Raw genomic sequence first — 19,192 nt, forward strand, 5'->3', positions numbered from 1 at the left:
AATTAATACAAGAATGATAACTTTAATGTAGGGCTGCCTTTTTGGCGAGGTAAAAACCCCAACCACTCCTTACACCTCGCAGCTCTGCAAATGTTACCAGCCAATGGCTTCGCAAAAAAATTGCAGGAACTTAAATGCCTCTGGTACCATTATGCCATTGGTTTGCTTCATGGAAAATTTCCCAATTTTCGTTTATTTTAGTAGTTTGGAATATGCCAAGGCACCTTCTTTAACTCCAGGTAGAGAGGGAAAGCAATGGAATTCCAGTGAGACGTTAAGAAAGACCACAGGAGAAGAGGAAAGACACAGTCGATGAAGAGCTGACCGTCAATACTGCAGAGCGCCTGTGGAATCGAAGCTGTCACTGAACAGCCATGAGTGTGGAGAGTGTTCCACAAATGAATCCTGCAGCTCAGGAAGGTGAAGGACCAGCTTAGCTCCTGCTCCCACCCCACCACCTGGTTGGGATTAATCCCCATGGTTTTATATCTCTGAAAATGATAAAAGTAGCATTCGTCCCCACAGTGACATGCTAGGGTGTTATTTTCACAGGTGCAAAAAAGGGATTATATCCACTCCATCCAATGAAATAGTGGCTACTAACCACCCCGAAACAGATGGAAAGAAAGTGACAGGTTTCTCTACTTTACATGGCAAGATAAAAATTAGCCCATCTGAAGGAAGTGCAGACTTTGGATTCCAAATATTTATTGAACTGGCACTAGATTGAGAACTGAAATGCTGACTCAGGACAAACAAGTATTTTATCCGTTACATGTTTATATAAAACCTTACAGTGATCCATATTTTTAAAGGAGCTGGGTGATAAAAGGCATAAGAAAAAGAATCTTTTCTATTAATAATTTTAAAGGCAGAATAAGTACGTGACCCCTCATTTAAAAATTGTAAGTAAGTATGTCTAAAGCCCTAAGATAGAGCTGAATGTTGGGAGTTCCTCAAACAGAAGTTATTGGTTCTGGTCACCATGGTGGCACTTAAAATGCAAATGCTACTCTGTCCTTCTGCCCCAAGTACAAGTGAACGCAAGAAGCTATTCTTGGTAATCCTTGACATTTTTGTCAATATGCCATCTGCATGGTGACATTTTGGAGGTTTATGATATTGGAGGGGGGAGGGTTTCGTTTCCGGTGTCTTGACTTTTAATACTGAGATTGATGAGATGACGGTCTTGGGTTAGCCTGGGCCAGATCAATCACGGAACGATCTAGCTGAGATGCCTTCTGAAGCAGTTTCTCTCTGGCAAACAAAATGGCATCACAGCGCTTCTGAAGAACAGTCACAACGTGAACAAGCTCTGCAGAGCTGGCCACTGGGGCGTGGAGCCTTATCATCTGAGATCCCCAATCCTCAACCATTAGAAAGCAACTACCCACCACATTTCTTAAGTAATAATAAAAAAAACTAAGTTTCTAAACACAAGAATTTGTAACACTATATGGGTATTCCAAAAGCAAATATAAATCTTCTCCAAAGACATGCTGAGTACACAGCTCTGAATGCTAAAATAACAAGATGAAATACGTCCACTGCACAGCATTTCCTGTCCCACAGAATTCCTTGCAGCCCCCCTGAGCAAAGCTGAGGAACAGTACAGGAAAAAGGCCCAGCTCCTTTGTGCTGATCCACACATTACAGCCATACTCCCTATTCTAGCAGCACCCTGCATTCCCCAAGCCAGCAAGGATTCTGAGGGAGGGCCTCAGAAACAGCAGTGGATGAGACAGGCGACTACAACACAGGGTCTTGATCCTTAAGAGATCATGTCTAGGGCCAGCCCTGGTGGCCTAGTGGTTAAGTTCAGCACACTCTGCTTCGGTGGCCTGGGTTTGGTTCCCAGGCATGGACCTACACCACTCATCTATCAGTGGCCACGCTGCGACAGTGGCTCGTGCACAAAACAGAGGAAGACTGACAACAGATGTTAGTTCAGGGCGAATCTTCCTCAGCAAAAAAAAAAAAGAAAGAAAGAAAGAAACCATGTCTAGGACTGAGAGAAACCATCTCTCAGTCTGAGCCACCATCACCTGGCCCTGAGGACAGCCACCATCTCCCACCTAGTCTTCTTGCTTCAGCTCCCACCCTCCTAGTCCCCCACCAGCAGTCAGAAAGACTCCAATAAAATGGGAAGTCTCCCCAGTAGAATGGCTTCCCGACCTGCTCAGAGTCACAACCAGAGTTCCTGCAATGGCCCACAAGGCCCTTCAGGAGCCGCCTCACCCAGCCACCCTCTTTCACCACTTGTGCCTCAGCACCTACACCTCCTTCTCCCTGAAAGCCTGTCCCCAGACACCTCAGGCTTCCTCCTCCCCTCCTGCAGACATCGCTTAAAGGCCCCTATAACAGCAAGGCCTCCCCTGACACCCTACACAAACTAGCTACACTGCCCAGTCACCCGACCCTGGAATTTTCTCCCCATAACGAGTACTGACGCGGTGGGTTATTGCCATCTGCCACCACTGTACTGTAAGCCCCATGGGGACGAGGACTGTCTGAGAATGGTTCATCGGTGTACCCCAGAGCAGGTTCCCAGCCTCAGCACTGTTGACAAATGGGCCAGATCATTCCTTGTGGTGAGGCCGCCTGTGTGTCGTAGGATGGTGAGCAGCATCCCTGGTTTCCACCCACTAGATGCCAGTACCAACCCCTCCCCACAAGCTATGACAACCAAAAATGCCTCCAGACATTGCCAACGTCCCCTGAGGTGCAAAACCACCCCTAGCTGCGAACTCTGGTTTTAATGGAATTAGTGAACCTAAGGGTAGGAACATCTTTTAATGGAATTAGTGAACCTAAGGGTAGGAACATCTTTTAATGGAATTAGTGAACCTAAGGGTAGGAACATCTTTGTCAGCTTTGGGCACACGCTGCCAGGGAAGTAGCTGAGTTAACTGTTGAAGTGACTGGTACCAGTTTTCACTGCCTCTCTCCAACCCTGTTTCACTCACTTTCCCATCTCCCACCGCTAGCATGTCAGCCCAAAAGACTGAGGACTTTCCAGAGGCAGCAGTATGGACATGCGCTCTGAGAGTTTCCTTCCAAAGCCGAAACAGCACGGTGATGTGGGTAAACTTAATTTCATCCTCAAAGTTAAGTTCCTCTGTGCACTTAAATGTACATCCAAAAACTGTTAATGTACATATGAAAACTGTCTCATAGACATTGTATAATGATACTGAGAAGATGTAGCTGAAGATCTTGACCTTGAATTAACTTCTCCCATTCTTAATATCTGTCCAATATTGCATCCAATATTACGTATGGAACAAGGTCTAATCATATGATGTGAATTTTTTAAAAGTCTCTAACATCACTGAACGATACAAATACCAACTTCCAGAACAAGATGCCATCCATACCTGGAAATAATAATTATGCATATCTCGGGTAGTTTCAGGTATTGTATCCAAGCTAATACAACAATAATGGAAGTAAAGGATGTGAAAGCTTTGGTTGTGTTAACATGGTCCACAAGCATGACATCGATCACAAGTTGGCAAACTAGGGCCTGCAGGCCAAACCCGCCGGCCTCCTGTCCCTGTAAACGGGTGTTGTTGGAACACAGCCAGGCCCATCCACATTTAGGGATTGTCTCTGGCTACTTTGGAGCTACAATAGCAGAGTGCAACAGTTGCAACAGAGACCCTATGGCCTGCAAAGCCTAAAATATTTACAGCCTAGCCCTTTACCAAAAAAGTTTGATGGCTCTGCTCTAATCTGTTGACTCTCTTTAGTAACATTTCCTTTCCAGCAACTTCACTTACCCAGACACAAAATGAAGAGAACGCAAAGAACAGCTCCAAACAGAGGGAAAAATAGTGACCGTGAACTCTGAGCGCTCTGAGGCAGAAGAAAAAAGGCGCTCAAGAATCACAAAGCTGAACAACTATCTAACATGACCACAAGAACAATTAAAATGTGAGTGTCTACTGCGCACCAGATGTTGACTTAAGTGCCCCCATCTTCTGCAAGAGGAATCTCAGGCTGGAAGAGCCCAAATACTGCCTTAGGGCACACTTCAAGCTGCAGAGCCAGCAGGCAGACTCAAGCCCAGCATGTCTAAAATCAGGCCCAACCACATGTGGGCGGTCCCTGTGCTTAGTGGTACATTCCAGGACATACCGACGCCCATGTTCACGTGTACAGACCCTAACCATCAGAAAATGTTACATTTTAATATATCTAGGAAGAAACAAAAAGCATGGAATACAATTTTAAGAGGTTCTCCCAAAACTGTGAAAAATAAAAATGCTCATATTTAAAGGCCCAAGTATCAACTGGTCCTTTATCCACAAACTTCATTTTACTCCAAACACTGCCACATAAGCAGATATCATGCCAACTTTTGTAAACCAAACAGTAGTACTAGTGAGTCACCTTATAAGATAAATTCCTCTGAATGACAAAGGTAGTTGTCTTCGTGAAAACCAACCATATACATACATGTAATTTTTTTTTTACTTTTTTTTTCCTCTGAGGAAGATTTACCCTGGGCTAACACCTACTGTCAATCCTCTGCTTTTTTTGCTTGAGGAAGATTGGCCCTGAGCTAACATCTGTGCCCATCTTCCTCTATTTTGTATGTTGGTTGCCACCACAGCATGGCCACCGACAAGTGGTGCAGGTCCATGTCCAGGATCCAAACCTGCGAACCTAGGCCACCAAAGTGGAGTACGCCAAACTTAACCACTACACCACGGGACTGGCCCCAAACCAACCATATTTTTAATCACATAATGATTACAAGGTTGTTACATGGTGGTATTCTCCCCTTACAGTGGGCAAAACTCCTGGGCAATGTTAATCTGTGGCTTCTTGGTAAGTGTCCCTGGCGACTATACGGACATTTTGAGAAGCCCAGAGCCTTCTGCACGGTTAGAGGCTGCCAAGTCTAATCTACAGAGCCCGGTCTGTCCAACTACCAAGGCAAGGCAACCGCCTGAATTTAAAAACAGGTGCACTTTAAAAGATTTTCTTTAAACAACTTTATTGAGGTATAATCTGCATACCATAAGACCCTCCCTTTTTATGTGTACAATTCAATAATTTTTAGTAAATTTGAGTTGTGCAACACAAAGCCCAGTTTTAGAACATTTCCATCACCCCAATAACATCCCTGGTGCCCACCAGCAGTCGCTCCCCTTTCCTGCCTCCAGACCCAGACGACCACAAATCCACTTTCTATCTCTATGAATTTGCCTTTTCTGGACATTGTGTATCAATCGAATCATACAACATGGTGTCTTTTGCATGTGCTTCTTTCACTGAGTATCCTGTCCCTGAGGTTCATCCATTGCTTCTCTTTTCATGTGAAACCCATCCAGTACTTGGGGATCATATCTGGTACTGCACACCACAGTTTATTTTATTTACTTTTTTTTTGAGGAAGATTAGCCCTGAGCTAACATCTGCTGCCAATCCTCCTCTTTTTGCTGAGGAAGACTGGCCCTGAGCTAACATCCGTGCCCATCTTTCTCTACTTTATATGTGGGATGCCTGCCACAGCATGGCTTGATAAGCAGCACACACCACAGTTTAATGCTGGGTTGAGTGTGAGGCTGGGGAAGAGTTAGAGAAAGCATAGAAGGTTCTCCACGAATCATTCTTCAATGGATGCTGTATGACGTACCCAGGCTATAGTGATTGCAAACACACAAGCAAGCACGCATTCCTTCACGCAATAATCCTGACAACGTGTGTGGCAGGCACTGCTGGGAGTGTCTGCCCTTTTCAAACCAAGCCCCTTCTGGGCTTCGAGAAGTCTGTAATCCTGCTGAAAACATATGCAAGCTTACATGTGCTTGTCTGGGTTTCCAAATGCAGATTCCCTACCTTGAACAGCTTTCCCGGGGTCCAGGATTCCACAATGCTTTAGAATCCCTGCCCTCGACCACAAGACCTCAGAGCATGTCTAATAAGTCCATCAAATGCACAAAGGAGAAATGAATACCCACAAAGAGAGATGTAGGAAAAACTTACAAAAATTAGGTTTGAACCATACAACTTTCAGCAATTCAATAGCTCTAAAAACCACCAGAACCAAAAAAAGACATTACTGGAAAAACAGGTGAAATCTGAATAGCATCTGGAGTCTGGTTAATAGTAATGTATTAAGGTTGGCTTCTTAGTTTTGACAAATATACTATAGCGATATAAGATGTCAACAATGGGGGAAACTGTCCTATCTTTGCAACTATTCTGTAATTCTAAAACATTCCCAAATAGAAGTGTATTCAGTCAACCAACCAACCAACCAACCATTGGGTTGCACTCACCCTATGCCTGGAACTATCTCCTAAGGCAAACATGAAAAAAAACACTACAGAGAAAATAACTACACACAAGCAGCAGTATAATTACAGTACTTACATATGCATAAATATCAGGGGGCAATCTAAATGGTCAAAACCAGGAATATTTAACTTTTTATTTCGAAATAATTACAGATTCACAGAAAGTTACCAAAAAAATGTACAGGGAGGTTCCATGTCCCCAATGTCACATCTTGCATAACGATTGTGCAACCCCAAACCAGGTAACTGACAGTGGAACAATCCACAGGGCTTATTCAGAGGTCACATGCATTCGCGCATGTGAGTAGTTTCTGTAACCACAATCAAGATACAGAAAGAGTCCACCACGGCATGCCTGTAGCACTGTGCCGCACTTTTATAGCCACATCCACCCCTGCCTCCCATCCCTAAGCCTTGGCAACCACTAATCTGTTCTCCATCTCTATAGTATTATTACTTTAAGAACGCTATATAAATGGAATCATATCAATTGCCTTTTGTGCACTGCGTTGGCTGGAACTGCACAGTGGTTCGGGGTTTGACCACCTCTCAGCTTCCTCTGAAGGGGAACAGGCTAATAATGGCTCTCCCTGTGACACTGGTCCCAAGGGGTCTTTTCTGCGTTTCCAGGTCTGTGAAGGAGGGTGGGGAGGGGGAGAGAGCAGCTGGGTTTCTTCTTTCCTTCTGCACACTCTGAGCAGGCACGTATGCGCACACACACGATTCCCTTAACCGGCCTTGAACACTGAAGTTCATAAAGTACAGATGGGGTGGGGGGGACTCGTTCACCTGGGAGCACAAAAGAATGAACGCTTCAGACCCGAATACTCCCAGGAACTAAAACTTCCTGTACCATTAAACCTTCGCTTTTTAACTGTGCATTTTTTTTCAGCTTTATCGAGATACAATTGACCTATAACATTGTGTGAGTTTAAGGTGTACAACATGTTGATTTGATAGGCTTATATACTGCAATAGGATTTCACCATAGCGTTAGCTAACACCTCCATCACATCACATAACTACCATTTCTTTTTTGTGGTGAGAACATTTAAGATCTACTCTCTCAGCAATTTGAACATATGATACAGAACTGTTAACTAGAATCACAACGCTGTGCATTAGATCCCAAGAATTAAATGTGTATTTTTAATGAAAATCTTTCTAGAAGTGGTTATTTCCCTGTCTTCTTATATAAAGTAGCCAATTTGCATGTTATTTAAATGATCTAACTTCCTTTGGCTGTCTTTTGACACATACAACATTCTTTTTTGAGGAAGAAGAGAAGTTTCTACTGAGCGGTTCCTTGACTATGATTAGGTTCTGTATTGTCCTAAGATGAGGGGTCAGCAAACTTTTTCCGTAAAGGGCCAGACAGTAAATATTTTTAACTTTGTAGGCCACATGGTCCCTGTCTAGCGATTCAACTCTGTCCTTGTTGTAGCTCGAAAGCAACCACAGACAATAAACGCACAAGCATGGCTATGCTCCAATAAAACTTTATCTATGGACACTGAAACTTGAATTTCACAAAATACTACTCTTTTTATTCTTTTTCAACCATTTAAAAGTGGAAAACCCAGGGCCGGCCCCATGGCCGAGTGGTTAAGTTCACGCGCTCCACTTTGGTGGCCCAGGGTTTCACCAGTTCGGATCCTGGGCACGGACATGGCACCACTCCTCAGGCCACGCTGAGGCGGCGTCCCATGTAGCACAACCAGAGGACCTACAATTAGAATATACAAGTATGTACTGGGACTGTGGGGAGAAGAAGAAGGGGAAAAGAAAAAAAGATTTGCAACAGTTGTTAGCTCAGGTACCAATCTTTAAAAAAAAAACAAAGTGAAAAACCCATTGATATCTTGCAGGCTGTACAAAAACAGGTGGTGGGCTGGATTCAGCCTGTGGGCTGTTGTGTGCCAACCCCCGCCCTAAGATGTCCCACGGCCAGCCATCACATTTGGGAAATAGTTTACACTTAATAAACATTGGTTCATCGACTCACTAAAGACAAGTACTGTCGTTCTTCTTGTTCATGTAAGAAAATGTAGCCACGAAGAAATTCAAGGACTTGCCTGGTGGCATGGCACAGGCGGGAGGAGCTGACCTGGACCCTCAGCATCCTCTGACTTCAAGGCTGACTTACCCGCTGGCAGCATGTTGGTAACCACTCCATCACCAGCTTATTGCTTTATATAGGTTCCTTTTGTTTCCCCAGTTGTATTTTCATCTCCTTGAAGAAAAGGGCTAGGTGATGTTAATTACTCATTATCCTCCATCGCACCTAGCACAGACGTAGCATCTAGATTATTAAAAAGCCTTACCACATATTAATTTTTTGACTTCCTGTCCCTAATTTTAGAAAGAAGCGTGAAATATTTTATACTTCTCTCTTTCTCAAAGTAACAAACTAAAAAGCTAAATTAAGTAACAAAATAAAAGCTAAAATCTCTTTCCTTTGATCCTCAATTTATTTTTCTTAAAGAGTGCCAGCGGCTCCCGTGGGCAAAGTTCACACAGCTGCCCTCAGTTAGGATCACGTGATGGAATGTCCCCTGTATTAAACCAAAAGCAGAACCACAAAACCAGATCCCCACAACACAGATGAACCTCAAAAACGGTAGGCTAGGTGAAAGAAGCCCAACACAAAAGGCCACAATTTGTATGATTCCATTTTTATGAAATGTCCAGAACCAGCAAATCCATAGAGACAGAAAGTAGACTGGTGGTTGCCAGGGGCTGAGGGAGGAGGAAATGGGGAGTGACGCTTAATGGGTACAGGGTTTCCTTTTGGGGTGAAGAAAATGTTTTGGAACTAGACAGAGGAGGTGGTTTCAAAGAAAAAACAACCAAGCTGTTCTTTGGTTGCCATGATGCCAAGCAATTTTTACTAAGTGTTTTGCTGCTTTAGCTGCATCGACCAGTTGATCAGTCACAGGCAGTACATTCGACTTCATAAATGAGTACACCAGGCTTCAGAAGCGCCTACTGTCAGGACAGCATCACCCCCTCTTTAAAAACTTTAATTTTCTCTTAGAAGTAGGCCAGTGTACATGAGAGGCATTTCCAGACAGAAGAAGGAGAATGGAGGGGAGGGTGCGAATATGGGCACTCAGACCATCCCCAAACTGGTCTCAATGCCAGGCCCCATCCTGGAGATCAGAGCCCGGCAGGCCAGCTGGGTATGACCTCTGCCTCATCCCTGACCTGCCAGGCAAAGTCTGCCAGTCGCCCTGGGCCAGGAAGCCTGAAACGCCCCCACTCCAAACCTTCACAGGCTTCACCCAAGAAGCCTACCTGTCCCAATGTAACTGACCCTTCCAAAAATTAATGGAGACCCAGGAAAAATGGGCGAGAGAACATTTTCGAAAAAGACGGGATGAGCAATTCCCAAGCAGTATGCAATAAAACAGCTACTGGTTACAATTCTGAAGTTCCAAATGCACAGTGACAGAACTGAAAATATCCACGTAAGATCAACATCATTAGACTGTATGGAGTTGTGAGATCTTCACTAAAAACAGGAAGGTACTCAAGCTCAAGTTAGGCAACAGAAATCTGCCAGAGAAATTTACACACAGGGGAGAGAGGTAGCGGGTGGGAGAGAGGGGTGGTGGAGGAGGAGGAGGAGGAGGAAGAGGGGGAAGAGTTTCTTAAATTCATGTCTATAATACCACCCTATTCTCCTATGTTGAATTTCTTCATTCGATTCTTTGAAAAGTTAATATATTCACATGGTTCAAAAAGCAAAAGGGATAAAAAGACATATTGCCCATCCCTGGCCCCGTCTTCACAGTCCCCGCCATCATCTCCCCCAAACAGGTACACAAATTCCTTACAAACAACTTCGAATACAGACACTTAGTCCTCCCTTTCAAGGCATGCACACCGGGCCCGTTCTCCACCTGCACGTGCCGTGGACTTCCTGGTCTCTGTCGTCCAGACCAGCAGCTTTCCAACCTCACCGCAATACAATGCGGTGTTCCTCATGCGACAATTCCAAGCTGCCTTGCTGCTGGGGCTGCTGGTGTGCGGGACATGAGCTCCACATATGGCCGCCTTGCTCATGAACCCTCGCCATAGCCCACACTGGCTCCAGTTTATATGAGAGGAAACTGAAGCTCGAAGAGGTTACAAGCAGGCACAGCAAACTAAATGACAGCCAGAACCTTAATGCAGGTCTGTCCAGCTGATCCACAGGACAAGGGCACGTTCTCCTCCTTCAAAAAGAGAAAATCACCATCTTTGCCCAATTTGCAGAGACAAATTAATAAATGCAAAAAGTCTCTCAATTTTAAGATTTCCATCTCCGACTTTGTTCACCATCACCACCTCCTATAACACTTTTCCGCTAGTCCTGGCACAAAATGGTTGTGACTCTTGGCTACACACTGCAACCTCCAGGGGAGCTTAAAACATGGGGCTACCTGGCCCACGTGCAGAGGGCGCCGGGATTCCTGAAGCTCCCTGCCCAGTTTGACTGTGTCCAGCTCCAGCGGAGAAGCCCGCTCCTGGTTATCAAGGAGCCAAAACAAGCAGCTAGCAGACGAGAACGGACAACGGCTGATCGCGGCCAGCCTAAGACCTGGTTTTTTCCATCAAGCACACGAGGTCATGTTTATATTGACACTGTAAACATATGAATGGTCATTTTTCTCTGAGTAAAACAGTTGGGAATTGACATAACGGAATTAAAGACATAGCTATTTCGCATATTCTGCAAGGAATACCTGGACATGGAGGGCACTTCAGGGTGGCTTCCAAAATGTGGTCTAGCCACACAATGGAATAGTATTTGGCAATGAAAAGGAATGAAGCCCTGATCCATGCTGTGACAGAGATAAACCTCGAAAACATTATGCTGAGTGAGGTAAGCCAAGGCCACAGATTGCATGATTGCATTTAGATGAAATGTCCAGAATGGGCAAATCTAGAGACAGAGAACAGATCAGTGGGTGCCAGGAGCTGAGGGAGATAGGGAGTTACTGCTAATGCATACAGGGTTTTGTTTTGGGGCAACGAAAATGTTCCGGAATTAGAATGTGGTGATGGTTGAACAACCTTGAGAATATACTAAAAACCACTAAATTGTGTACTTTAAAACAGGACATTTTATGGTATGTGAATTATATCTCAATTTTTTAAAGGGGGATAATTTTCAGGGCAAATCCAGTAGACCCATACACTCAGAGGGCACCCCCGCACTGGACACAAGCACAGTCCACAGGACAGGCCTCCAAGCAGCAAAAAGAGTTCATGTCCAGCAGCAGCTATGTGGTGTCCTGACCGGACTCCACGTGGCCTGGAAATGTCGTACTCACCTTGGCAGTGACCTATCTGGTAGCACCAAGGCTGGCACATAGGAGCCACTAGGAAGACCTCTTGCCTGGCTCGATGGCCCACCCACTGAACTGCAGGGCTCGTCACCTAGGGGTTGACCCAGCCACCTCCCTTTCTCCTTCCCTCTCTCCCTTAGCCCCTTGAGCTTTAAGGAAATAAAAAGAGGCCCCTCCAGATGGAAAACACTGGAGATTCCACAGGTCCATAAGCAGCCTTTCAAGATGCCCTTGCCCTGTCTTTCTAGAGCTTATGAGCAAAGGCAGAGGCAATCAATCCTCTCACGGCTCCCTCATCCACAGAAGGGATGGGATGTCTCAGGGCACCTTAGGCAGCCTAATAGTAGCCGCCCCCTATACACACACACACACACACACGCACACACGCTCAGAAGGCCAGGCCAGCTCTCTAGGTTGCTGCAGAACACTGACATGTAAAAGATTCATTTTCTTCTGTTCCACTGTGTGTATGTATACACTTGACATTCAGTAACTACCTATCAATTGAGAATATTCTAAAAATTGAAGAATATACTCATACTAAAATACATCCCCAAAGTTTCATATACTGGTATTACTATTTGTATGGTGTAGTAAACTCAGAGATTTTTATATAAATATGTTTAACATCCCTTCTTCACGGAAACACAGAAGTCAGACCTATGTGGTCTTACCCTCTGTTATGTACCAGCTCAGTAACCGTCAATCTACTTGAAACAAATTCAGCTCCTAAACATGAATCATTGTAACCAGGTAGATGGAAGTAGTTCAGAGTTCTCAACCAGGCCATGTTGTCCCCCAGCAGATATTTGGCAATGTCTGAAGACATTTAATTGGCATGACTTGGGGGGGGGGTGCTGCCAGCATCTAGTGGGTAGAGACTAGGGATGCTACTAAATATCCTACGCTACATGGGCCAGCCCCACAACAAAGAACTACCCAGCCTTAAATATCAATAGTGCCAGGGCTGAGAAACCCTGATCTAAAGACACTGGCCCAGTTTAGATACCTTTTAGGACACTGGCCCTCAGCAACAGAGCATGCTGAGTGACTCAACATGCTTCCGCACATAACCAAGTCACTGAACACAATCAAAAACAACAGCAGCAAAAACAACAAAGGCTTCTGAGCAGGGTTAACAGAAGGCCTTCAGGTTGGCCCCTGGTGCGTCTCAGCTCCTCCTAAGGTTATCAGCCAGAGTCCTTTGACCTCCCTCCTGATTTCACCTGCCTTAATTCAAGCATTAGCTAAATCCTGTGCACTTCTTGTTTCCATTACAATTTCTCTGACATAATCCCTGCCTTTTCTAGTCCTAGTGCCCCAGATCTCTCTAGCTCAGGCCGGTTACCATCTGTGAAAACCTCCAATAGTTCCCATTGGAAACTTTTCCCATATTAACCTCATATTTGGCTAGCTTATCAGATGACTTGGTGCCTAATGTGAGTGAGACTCCAGACTAAGTCCACAAGAAACGAGGATTCTTAGCGATATTATGAGGAGCCAGACAGAAAATGGACATAAAATGCTTAGTATAGCACCCCCTAAGCACACAACAAACATCAGCTATTGTGGTTGTTATCAAAGAAACCAAGCTGACCAGATGCTTCCATTCTCACTGGGAAAATAACGCATGAGGTGTGTTAGTTTCCAACTATTGCTGTAACAAACTACCACAAATCAAGTGGCTTGAAACAATACAAATTTATTATCTCACAGTTCTGGAGGTCAGAAGTCCAAAATCAGTCACATTCATCTAAAATCAAGGTATCAGCAGGGCTGTGTTCCATCTGCAGACTCTAACAAAAAATCCACTTCCCTGGCTCTTCCAGCTTTTAGCGACTGCCTGCATTCCTTGGCTCATGACCACATGACTCCAATATCTGCTTCTGCTGTCACATCTCCTTCTCAGACTCTGACCCTCCTGCTTCCCTCTTGAAAGGACCCTTGTGATCACATTGGGCCCACGCAGATAATCCAGGATAATCACTTTATCTCAAGATTCTTAACTTAATCCCACCTACAAATGTCATTTGCCATGAAAGGTAACTTATTAACAGGCTTCAGTGACTAGGACATTGACATCTTTGGGAGGCCATTATTCTACGGGGGGGGGGGGGGAGGGGGTGTTAAATATCAAACAACAATGAAGGCAAGATAAAAATAAGTGGTGGGGGTTGGGGCCAGCCCGGTGGTGTGGTTAAGTTCATGAGCTCTGCTTCAGCGGCCCAGGATTTGCGGGCTCAGATCCCTGGCCCAGACCTACACACCACTCATTAGGTCATGCTGTGGTGGCATCCCACATACAAAATAGAAGAAGATTGGCAATAGGTGTTAGCTCAGAGCAAATCTTCCTGACCGAAAGAAAACCAAAACAAACCAAAACTTAAAAAAAAAATATAACTGGCGGGTACAACACAGTGCAAGGGGCACACAGTTACCTGGCCAAGGGAGGGTCAAATACAGGTAGTAGACCTGGGCTCAACTCTGGAGTCGGACAGACACTGCCCCTCATAGGCTATGAGAAGTGAGGTTCCTAAGTCACCCTCCCTTGGCCTCAGTTTCATCACCTATCCACCTACAGCTTGTGCAGCCATTGTGGACCTTCAGACCCAAGGGATCCCAGCGGGGAGAAACCAGGAGGCAGGAACAGCATGGCGAGGCCTAAGGGAGAAGATCACAAGCGCAGCGGAAGCCCCACAGAGGCAGGGACTGTCTGCTGGTGCCCACGACTGGAGTCCCAAACCCTGGAACAGTGCCTGAAACTGAGTGGCTGTGCTACAGTTACTGAATGAATGAATGAACAGAGGCAGGATGCTTAAAACTGAGTAGCGACTGGGCAGTTGGGTGGCATGCTGGGAAGAGCACCAGGCTGGGGTCAGAAGACTCAGCTCAAGTCCCTGTCCTTCCAACTGCTGGCAAGACACCCCTTGGCTGTGGCCCTCCAATGCAAAACGAGGAGTTAGCACAAGACGGTCCTAGCTCTTCCAAACCCAAAGCTGTAGGATTCTAAGCTATTCGTGGTCTTGCCCGAGTCTTCCCTCCCTCACCCAAAGACTCTGGGTCAGTCACAGTGACTCTGTGATTCTGACCCTTATTGATTCTAAACACACCCAGCACTTCCTCAGCTCCAGCACTTTTCTCAGTCCCCCTTTTCTTCCCCAGCACTGAGAAAGCACGAGAAACCCTCAACCTAGGAGATCGACGGACGAGAACCTCCAGACTCAAGTGAGCCTGCCCTCCTTTTCTCAGAAGCCACCACCACCTGCTGACGGCGCCTTGGCACCATTACTGTCTTCACTTTGTGTCTGTCTCCCATCTCCGAGACAAACCTAGTCTCTATCTACCGTCCCAGCACACAGGAGGGCAAGCATCTCTGTAACTATTTATTCATTTTACTGGATTTCAATAGGGGTAACTGAACCCAGTAGAATTTAACTCTGCTGTTATTCCATCAGATTCATTTTACTGAATTTATTGGAAAGGCAGCCAACATTAGTAAAAAGGACCTGGGCTAGAAGAGGCTCACCAAGTGACCTTTAACATGTCACTTGACCCAAGGGTTTCTGAAGTAGAACCTACCAGAGAAGGTGAAACACATTATTTATACTCCCAAAATCAGAGCAAAAGGGAAGAAAAGGAAACGTAGAGATTTCCAAACATCCGGGAGCTATTTTTGGAAATGAATGACTTTTCCATTCACTTAAAAATAAAAAGGGAAGGAAAGAAAAAGAAAGATATTAGACCAAGAATAGACCACGAAGTTGTTCATAATCTAAATGGAAGAAAATTCTTCCAGGAGCCCATCCCTTAGGGCCTGAAAAGTAAGACACTCCCCCATGTTCATACAAACACTATCTACAATCTTAAACAATGAAAAATGGAGGAATAATTACTTGTTTATTGGAAAGTTTATATAATCCCAAAATACACTCTGTGGGGTAAATATAATATACCTCCTATTAATTAATACTAAATAAAAGTTCCAAGACGATAGCAACAATGTCATCCGGCTCTGTTATGTGTGGCTCCAACTTGGCAAATTCCAGAACCATGGATTGTTTCTCCATAAAGCAATAGCCTGTTCAAAAGACTTTTAACATGCCACAGAATTCCTCCATGTGGCGCAGGTCAAACCCCAGCTCGTGAACAAATGGGTCCCTAAAAGCTTATGTCATGATATATCTGGGCCTTCTGCCAACATCACGATCATTTACACTCTGCTTTGATCTCAAATGTGGTATGGTCCACCATTCTTGAGCTGCTCAAGGTTGGCATTTCCAGTACTGTACAATCCCAACTGAGCTGGGAAACAGAACATGAAGTTTCCACCACTCAGTCCATCTATAGGATAATATCAACACAACCCCAGGAAGCACACACGTACACACCTGCGGAAGGCACTGAATTTTTCCAAAGGAGGCAAAAATGTTCTTCCCATATTTTCTGCCTAAATGCTAAATACCTTTTCATAAAGTGGTCATTGAACTCTGAGTTAATATATGTAGAATACACACGTACCACTAATGTAAACCACACAGGACTCACCCACGGAAACCAGCCAGAGAAATGGCGAACTAATTTTATATTTCTTAACAAAGTTTTTGGGTAAGGCTCCCAGAAAACTAACTACAAAAATTATGTGCACACCACTAATCTGCAGAGATAGTGAATTTAAACCTAAGGTGGGTTCATAATCAAACTAAAAAAATTCTATTTTGAAAATAGATTTTTACACATCTGTAGCCACATCTGTAAAGATGTTTCCTTAGGCTTGCAACCTCTTTGTTGTAACTTGAAAAAGAAAGAACAGCAACATAATTCACCAACACGCCCTGAGCTGGTAATATTGAATGTTGTTAAACACAACACTGAATGAAATTACTATAAAACTCCAGAAGAGACTGTTCATAACCCTTGGCTACTTTGCTTACAGCAGCATATTTTATGCTATTACAGTTTTTACTAAATTATATATAAAATGATGTTTTCAGTAAGCAACAAATGTCACCTAACCTACCATGTTCATTTATTCCTCCATAACTTCATTTTCTTTAAAAACCTCTTTATTGATTTGCCTCTCTGCTGTCAGTTCCCTATTTGGAAACTGTTTGGGGAAAGTCTTCATTTCTTGAACACCATTTTCTGGTTGTGTGAATCAAACATGACTCCAAAAGAGTTTTAACTGTCAGATGCACGCGGAGAAAATGCTGTGCTCCGACACACAGTTTTCTCCATACAGTAAAAAGCAATTACAACTTTAAAGGATAACTGGTCCCCTATAAAAATCAGCAGGGTTCTGTTTTGAAAGAGTAAGAAGAATGACTATTACACCATTTACACCATTCGGGTAGAGTCCACTTAAATGTTTGTGGCTTGCTTAACATTCCATACATATTTCGGGCAAGGTATTATGGGAGCTGAAGTGCAAGCTGTCCCCTGCTGAATTTTCACTCACTATAAAAACAATATCTCATAAAAGTATACATGTGTTTTTACTTTACAAAAAATGCAAAATATCCACTTTTGTTCACTCGATCAACACCTTTAGCATTAGAATCAGGGCTTTTTAAAAATCTATAACATAAGTGATGTCTGAAAAGGGTGAAAATGTCATTCAGTAACAGAAACAGATTTGTGGAAAGAGGAACATAGGAAATGTGTATGAAATACACACATTTGTATGAAATATACAGAAAGATTGATTCTACAAGCTGACTTCTGGAGGGTCTGCTCACCTATGTCCTGGGTGGTATCGTTAAAGCAGAAATTCTTACGTTTATATTTCTCATCATGAATCTCCACGCCAGTGTAACCACAACGGTTTTATATTACCCTCATAAAACGAGCCTTAGCCTTTTCTAAGCAAAATGGTATTTTTAACTGGTTCATTTTCCAGTTGTTTGGGTCTTTAACAGATATACAGCATAAAAGGGCACCACATACCAAGCAGTTCTACCAATTCTAGAACCATTCAAGGCTTGATCATACAGCTATGGCTCAAGCTTTTGGTTAAAGTTATAATATGATCTCACCTGATTTTTTATATAACTAAGCATCTTCGTAAGCCATACAACTGTGCTAAGATTTATCTAAGTTTCTGAGTCCACAAGTTTGCACTGTTCAGAGAGAATGTTAGGGCACCAAGATCCTTTTGCTTTGTTTTGTTTTTCCCTATCTGAACCCAGAGAAATCTTCAAACAATACTTCAGCAGCTTCCCTCCCCAAAAGTTTATTTTCAAAGGCCAGGGCCATGCAGCACTGCTTTCCTGTGCAGGTAGGAGGAAGCAGGCGCAATGTCACCACACTGGGCCTTTTCAAGTCCTCAAATCGCTGGGAAGCCTGCACTATTTCCTTTCTGGCACTCAGGCCCAGCGTGGAGAGAAGTTGCTCAGGATAGGACAAGATATCAGATAACCACTGCAAACACTTGGTTTCAACAGAATTCCCAATTCCACAAAAGAATGCATCTCTCCAAAAGCAGCTGAACCATTGAAACCAGTAGACAACTGAGCAAAAAGTTAAGGAAAAGCCTCATTGCATTAACCTAATTACATGCAATCTGGTAGTGCTTTCAGAAGAATCCGCTTTTAGTCCATAAGATTTATTTCCATGAATAATAAGACAACTCAGTGTCCTATTCCCATCTTGCACAAAAATGAAACCTAAAATTCAACTCTTGTTTTTCGTTTATTCCGAAAGCATATGGGTCTAATCATACTCCATTCTGGCCGCAGTACACAAGGCTCTTTCAAACAAAATTTTAACTCAATATTTAAGGCGCTAAAGAGCACAGTTTGAGAACAGGCTCTCCCAGCTCCAAAAGAATTGGGAATCCCTGAAGTGTCCCGTCTGGCATCACTCTTTGGATGGAAACTAGGCTGAGCCCGCCAGGCAAGGAACCCACACTGCGAAGCTGGGGCGCACGTTTCTGCTCCAAGATGACAGCTCATCTGGCCACCGCGGGGCCGGGGGCGGTGGGACGTAGAGGCCTGGCAGGGATGGGCGAGGCCGAGGCGGAAAAAGGAAAAGAGGGCCATCCGTCAGCCCCGAGAGAGGAAATTCCAGGCGCCCAACTCCCAGGCGCCGGTCAGCGGGTGACGTGAGGGAATCAAGTCCGAGCGTCCGCCCCGCGGCAAGGGCTGGAGGAGACCGGGGCTCTGCACGCCGGGGGCTCAAGGCCGGGAGAGGGGGCGCCTCGATCCTCGGCCAGGGCCCCGGGGGTGGGGGCGCCCGGGTCCTCGCCCGCGCCCCGCGGACTCACGATCTTCGCCCAGAGCCAGAGGCCTCCGAGTCCTTGATCCTCTCCCCGGGCTAGAAGGATGCGGCGCCCAGATCCTGGCCCGGGCCCGCGCCCTCCGCCGGCGCCCTTACCGGTCGCGGGGGTCGATCCACGACGTCTGGCGCGTGTTGTGGTCGATGTAGAAGACACGGCCGTCGTAGTCGCGCGCCTCCTCCCAGCCGGCGGGTAGCGGCAGCTCGGCGCTCTCCCGGGCCCGGGCCGGCGGCGGCGCGGGGGGCGCGGGGACCACGGGGGCCGCGGTGGGG

The 19,192-nt window shown here is 45.0% G+C and overlaps 1 protein-coding gene across 1 annotated transcript in view; it reads right to left on the bottom strand.

The window, feature by feature from the left end:
• WWC3 (WWC family member 3) overlaps positions 1-19,191 on the bottom strand; it is a gene marked incomplete at its 5' end in the record, with an annotated part of 117,181 nt that extends 97,990 nt beyond the window's left edge. Inside the window, one exon of the mRNA XM_046672906.1 lies at positions 19,019-19,191. Coding sequence (XP_046528862.1) covers positions 19,019-19,191 — 173 coding nt within the window. The remainder of the gene's footprint in view (positions 1-19,018) is intronic.
• Between the last annotated feature and the right edge of the window lies 1 nt (position 19,192).

This window comes from Equus quagga, chromosome 10 (genome assembly GCF_021613505.1).
Source record: "Equus quagga isolate Etosha38 chromosome 10, UCLA_HA_Equagga_1.0, whole genome shotgun sequence".
Classification (NCBI taxonomy): Eukaryota; Metazoa; Chordata; class Mammalia; order Perissodactyla; family Equidae; genus Equus; species Equus quagga.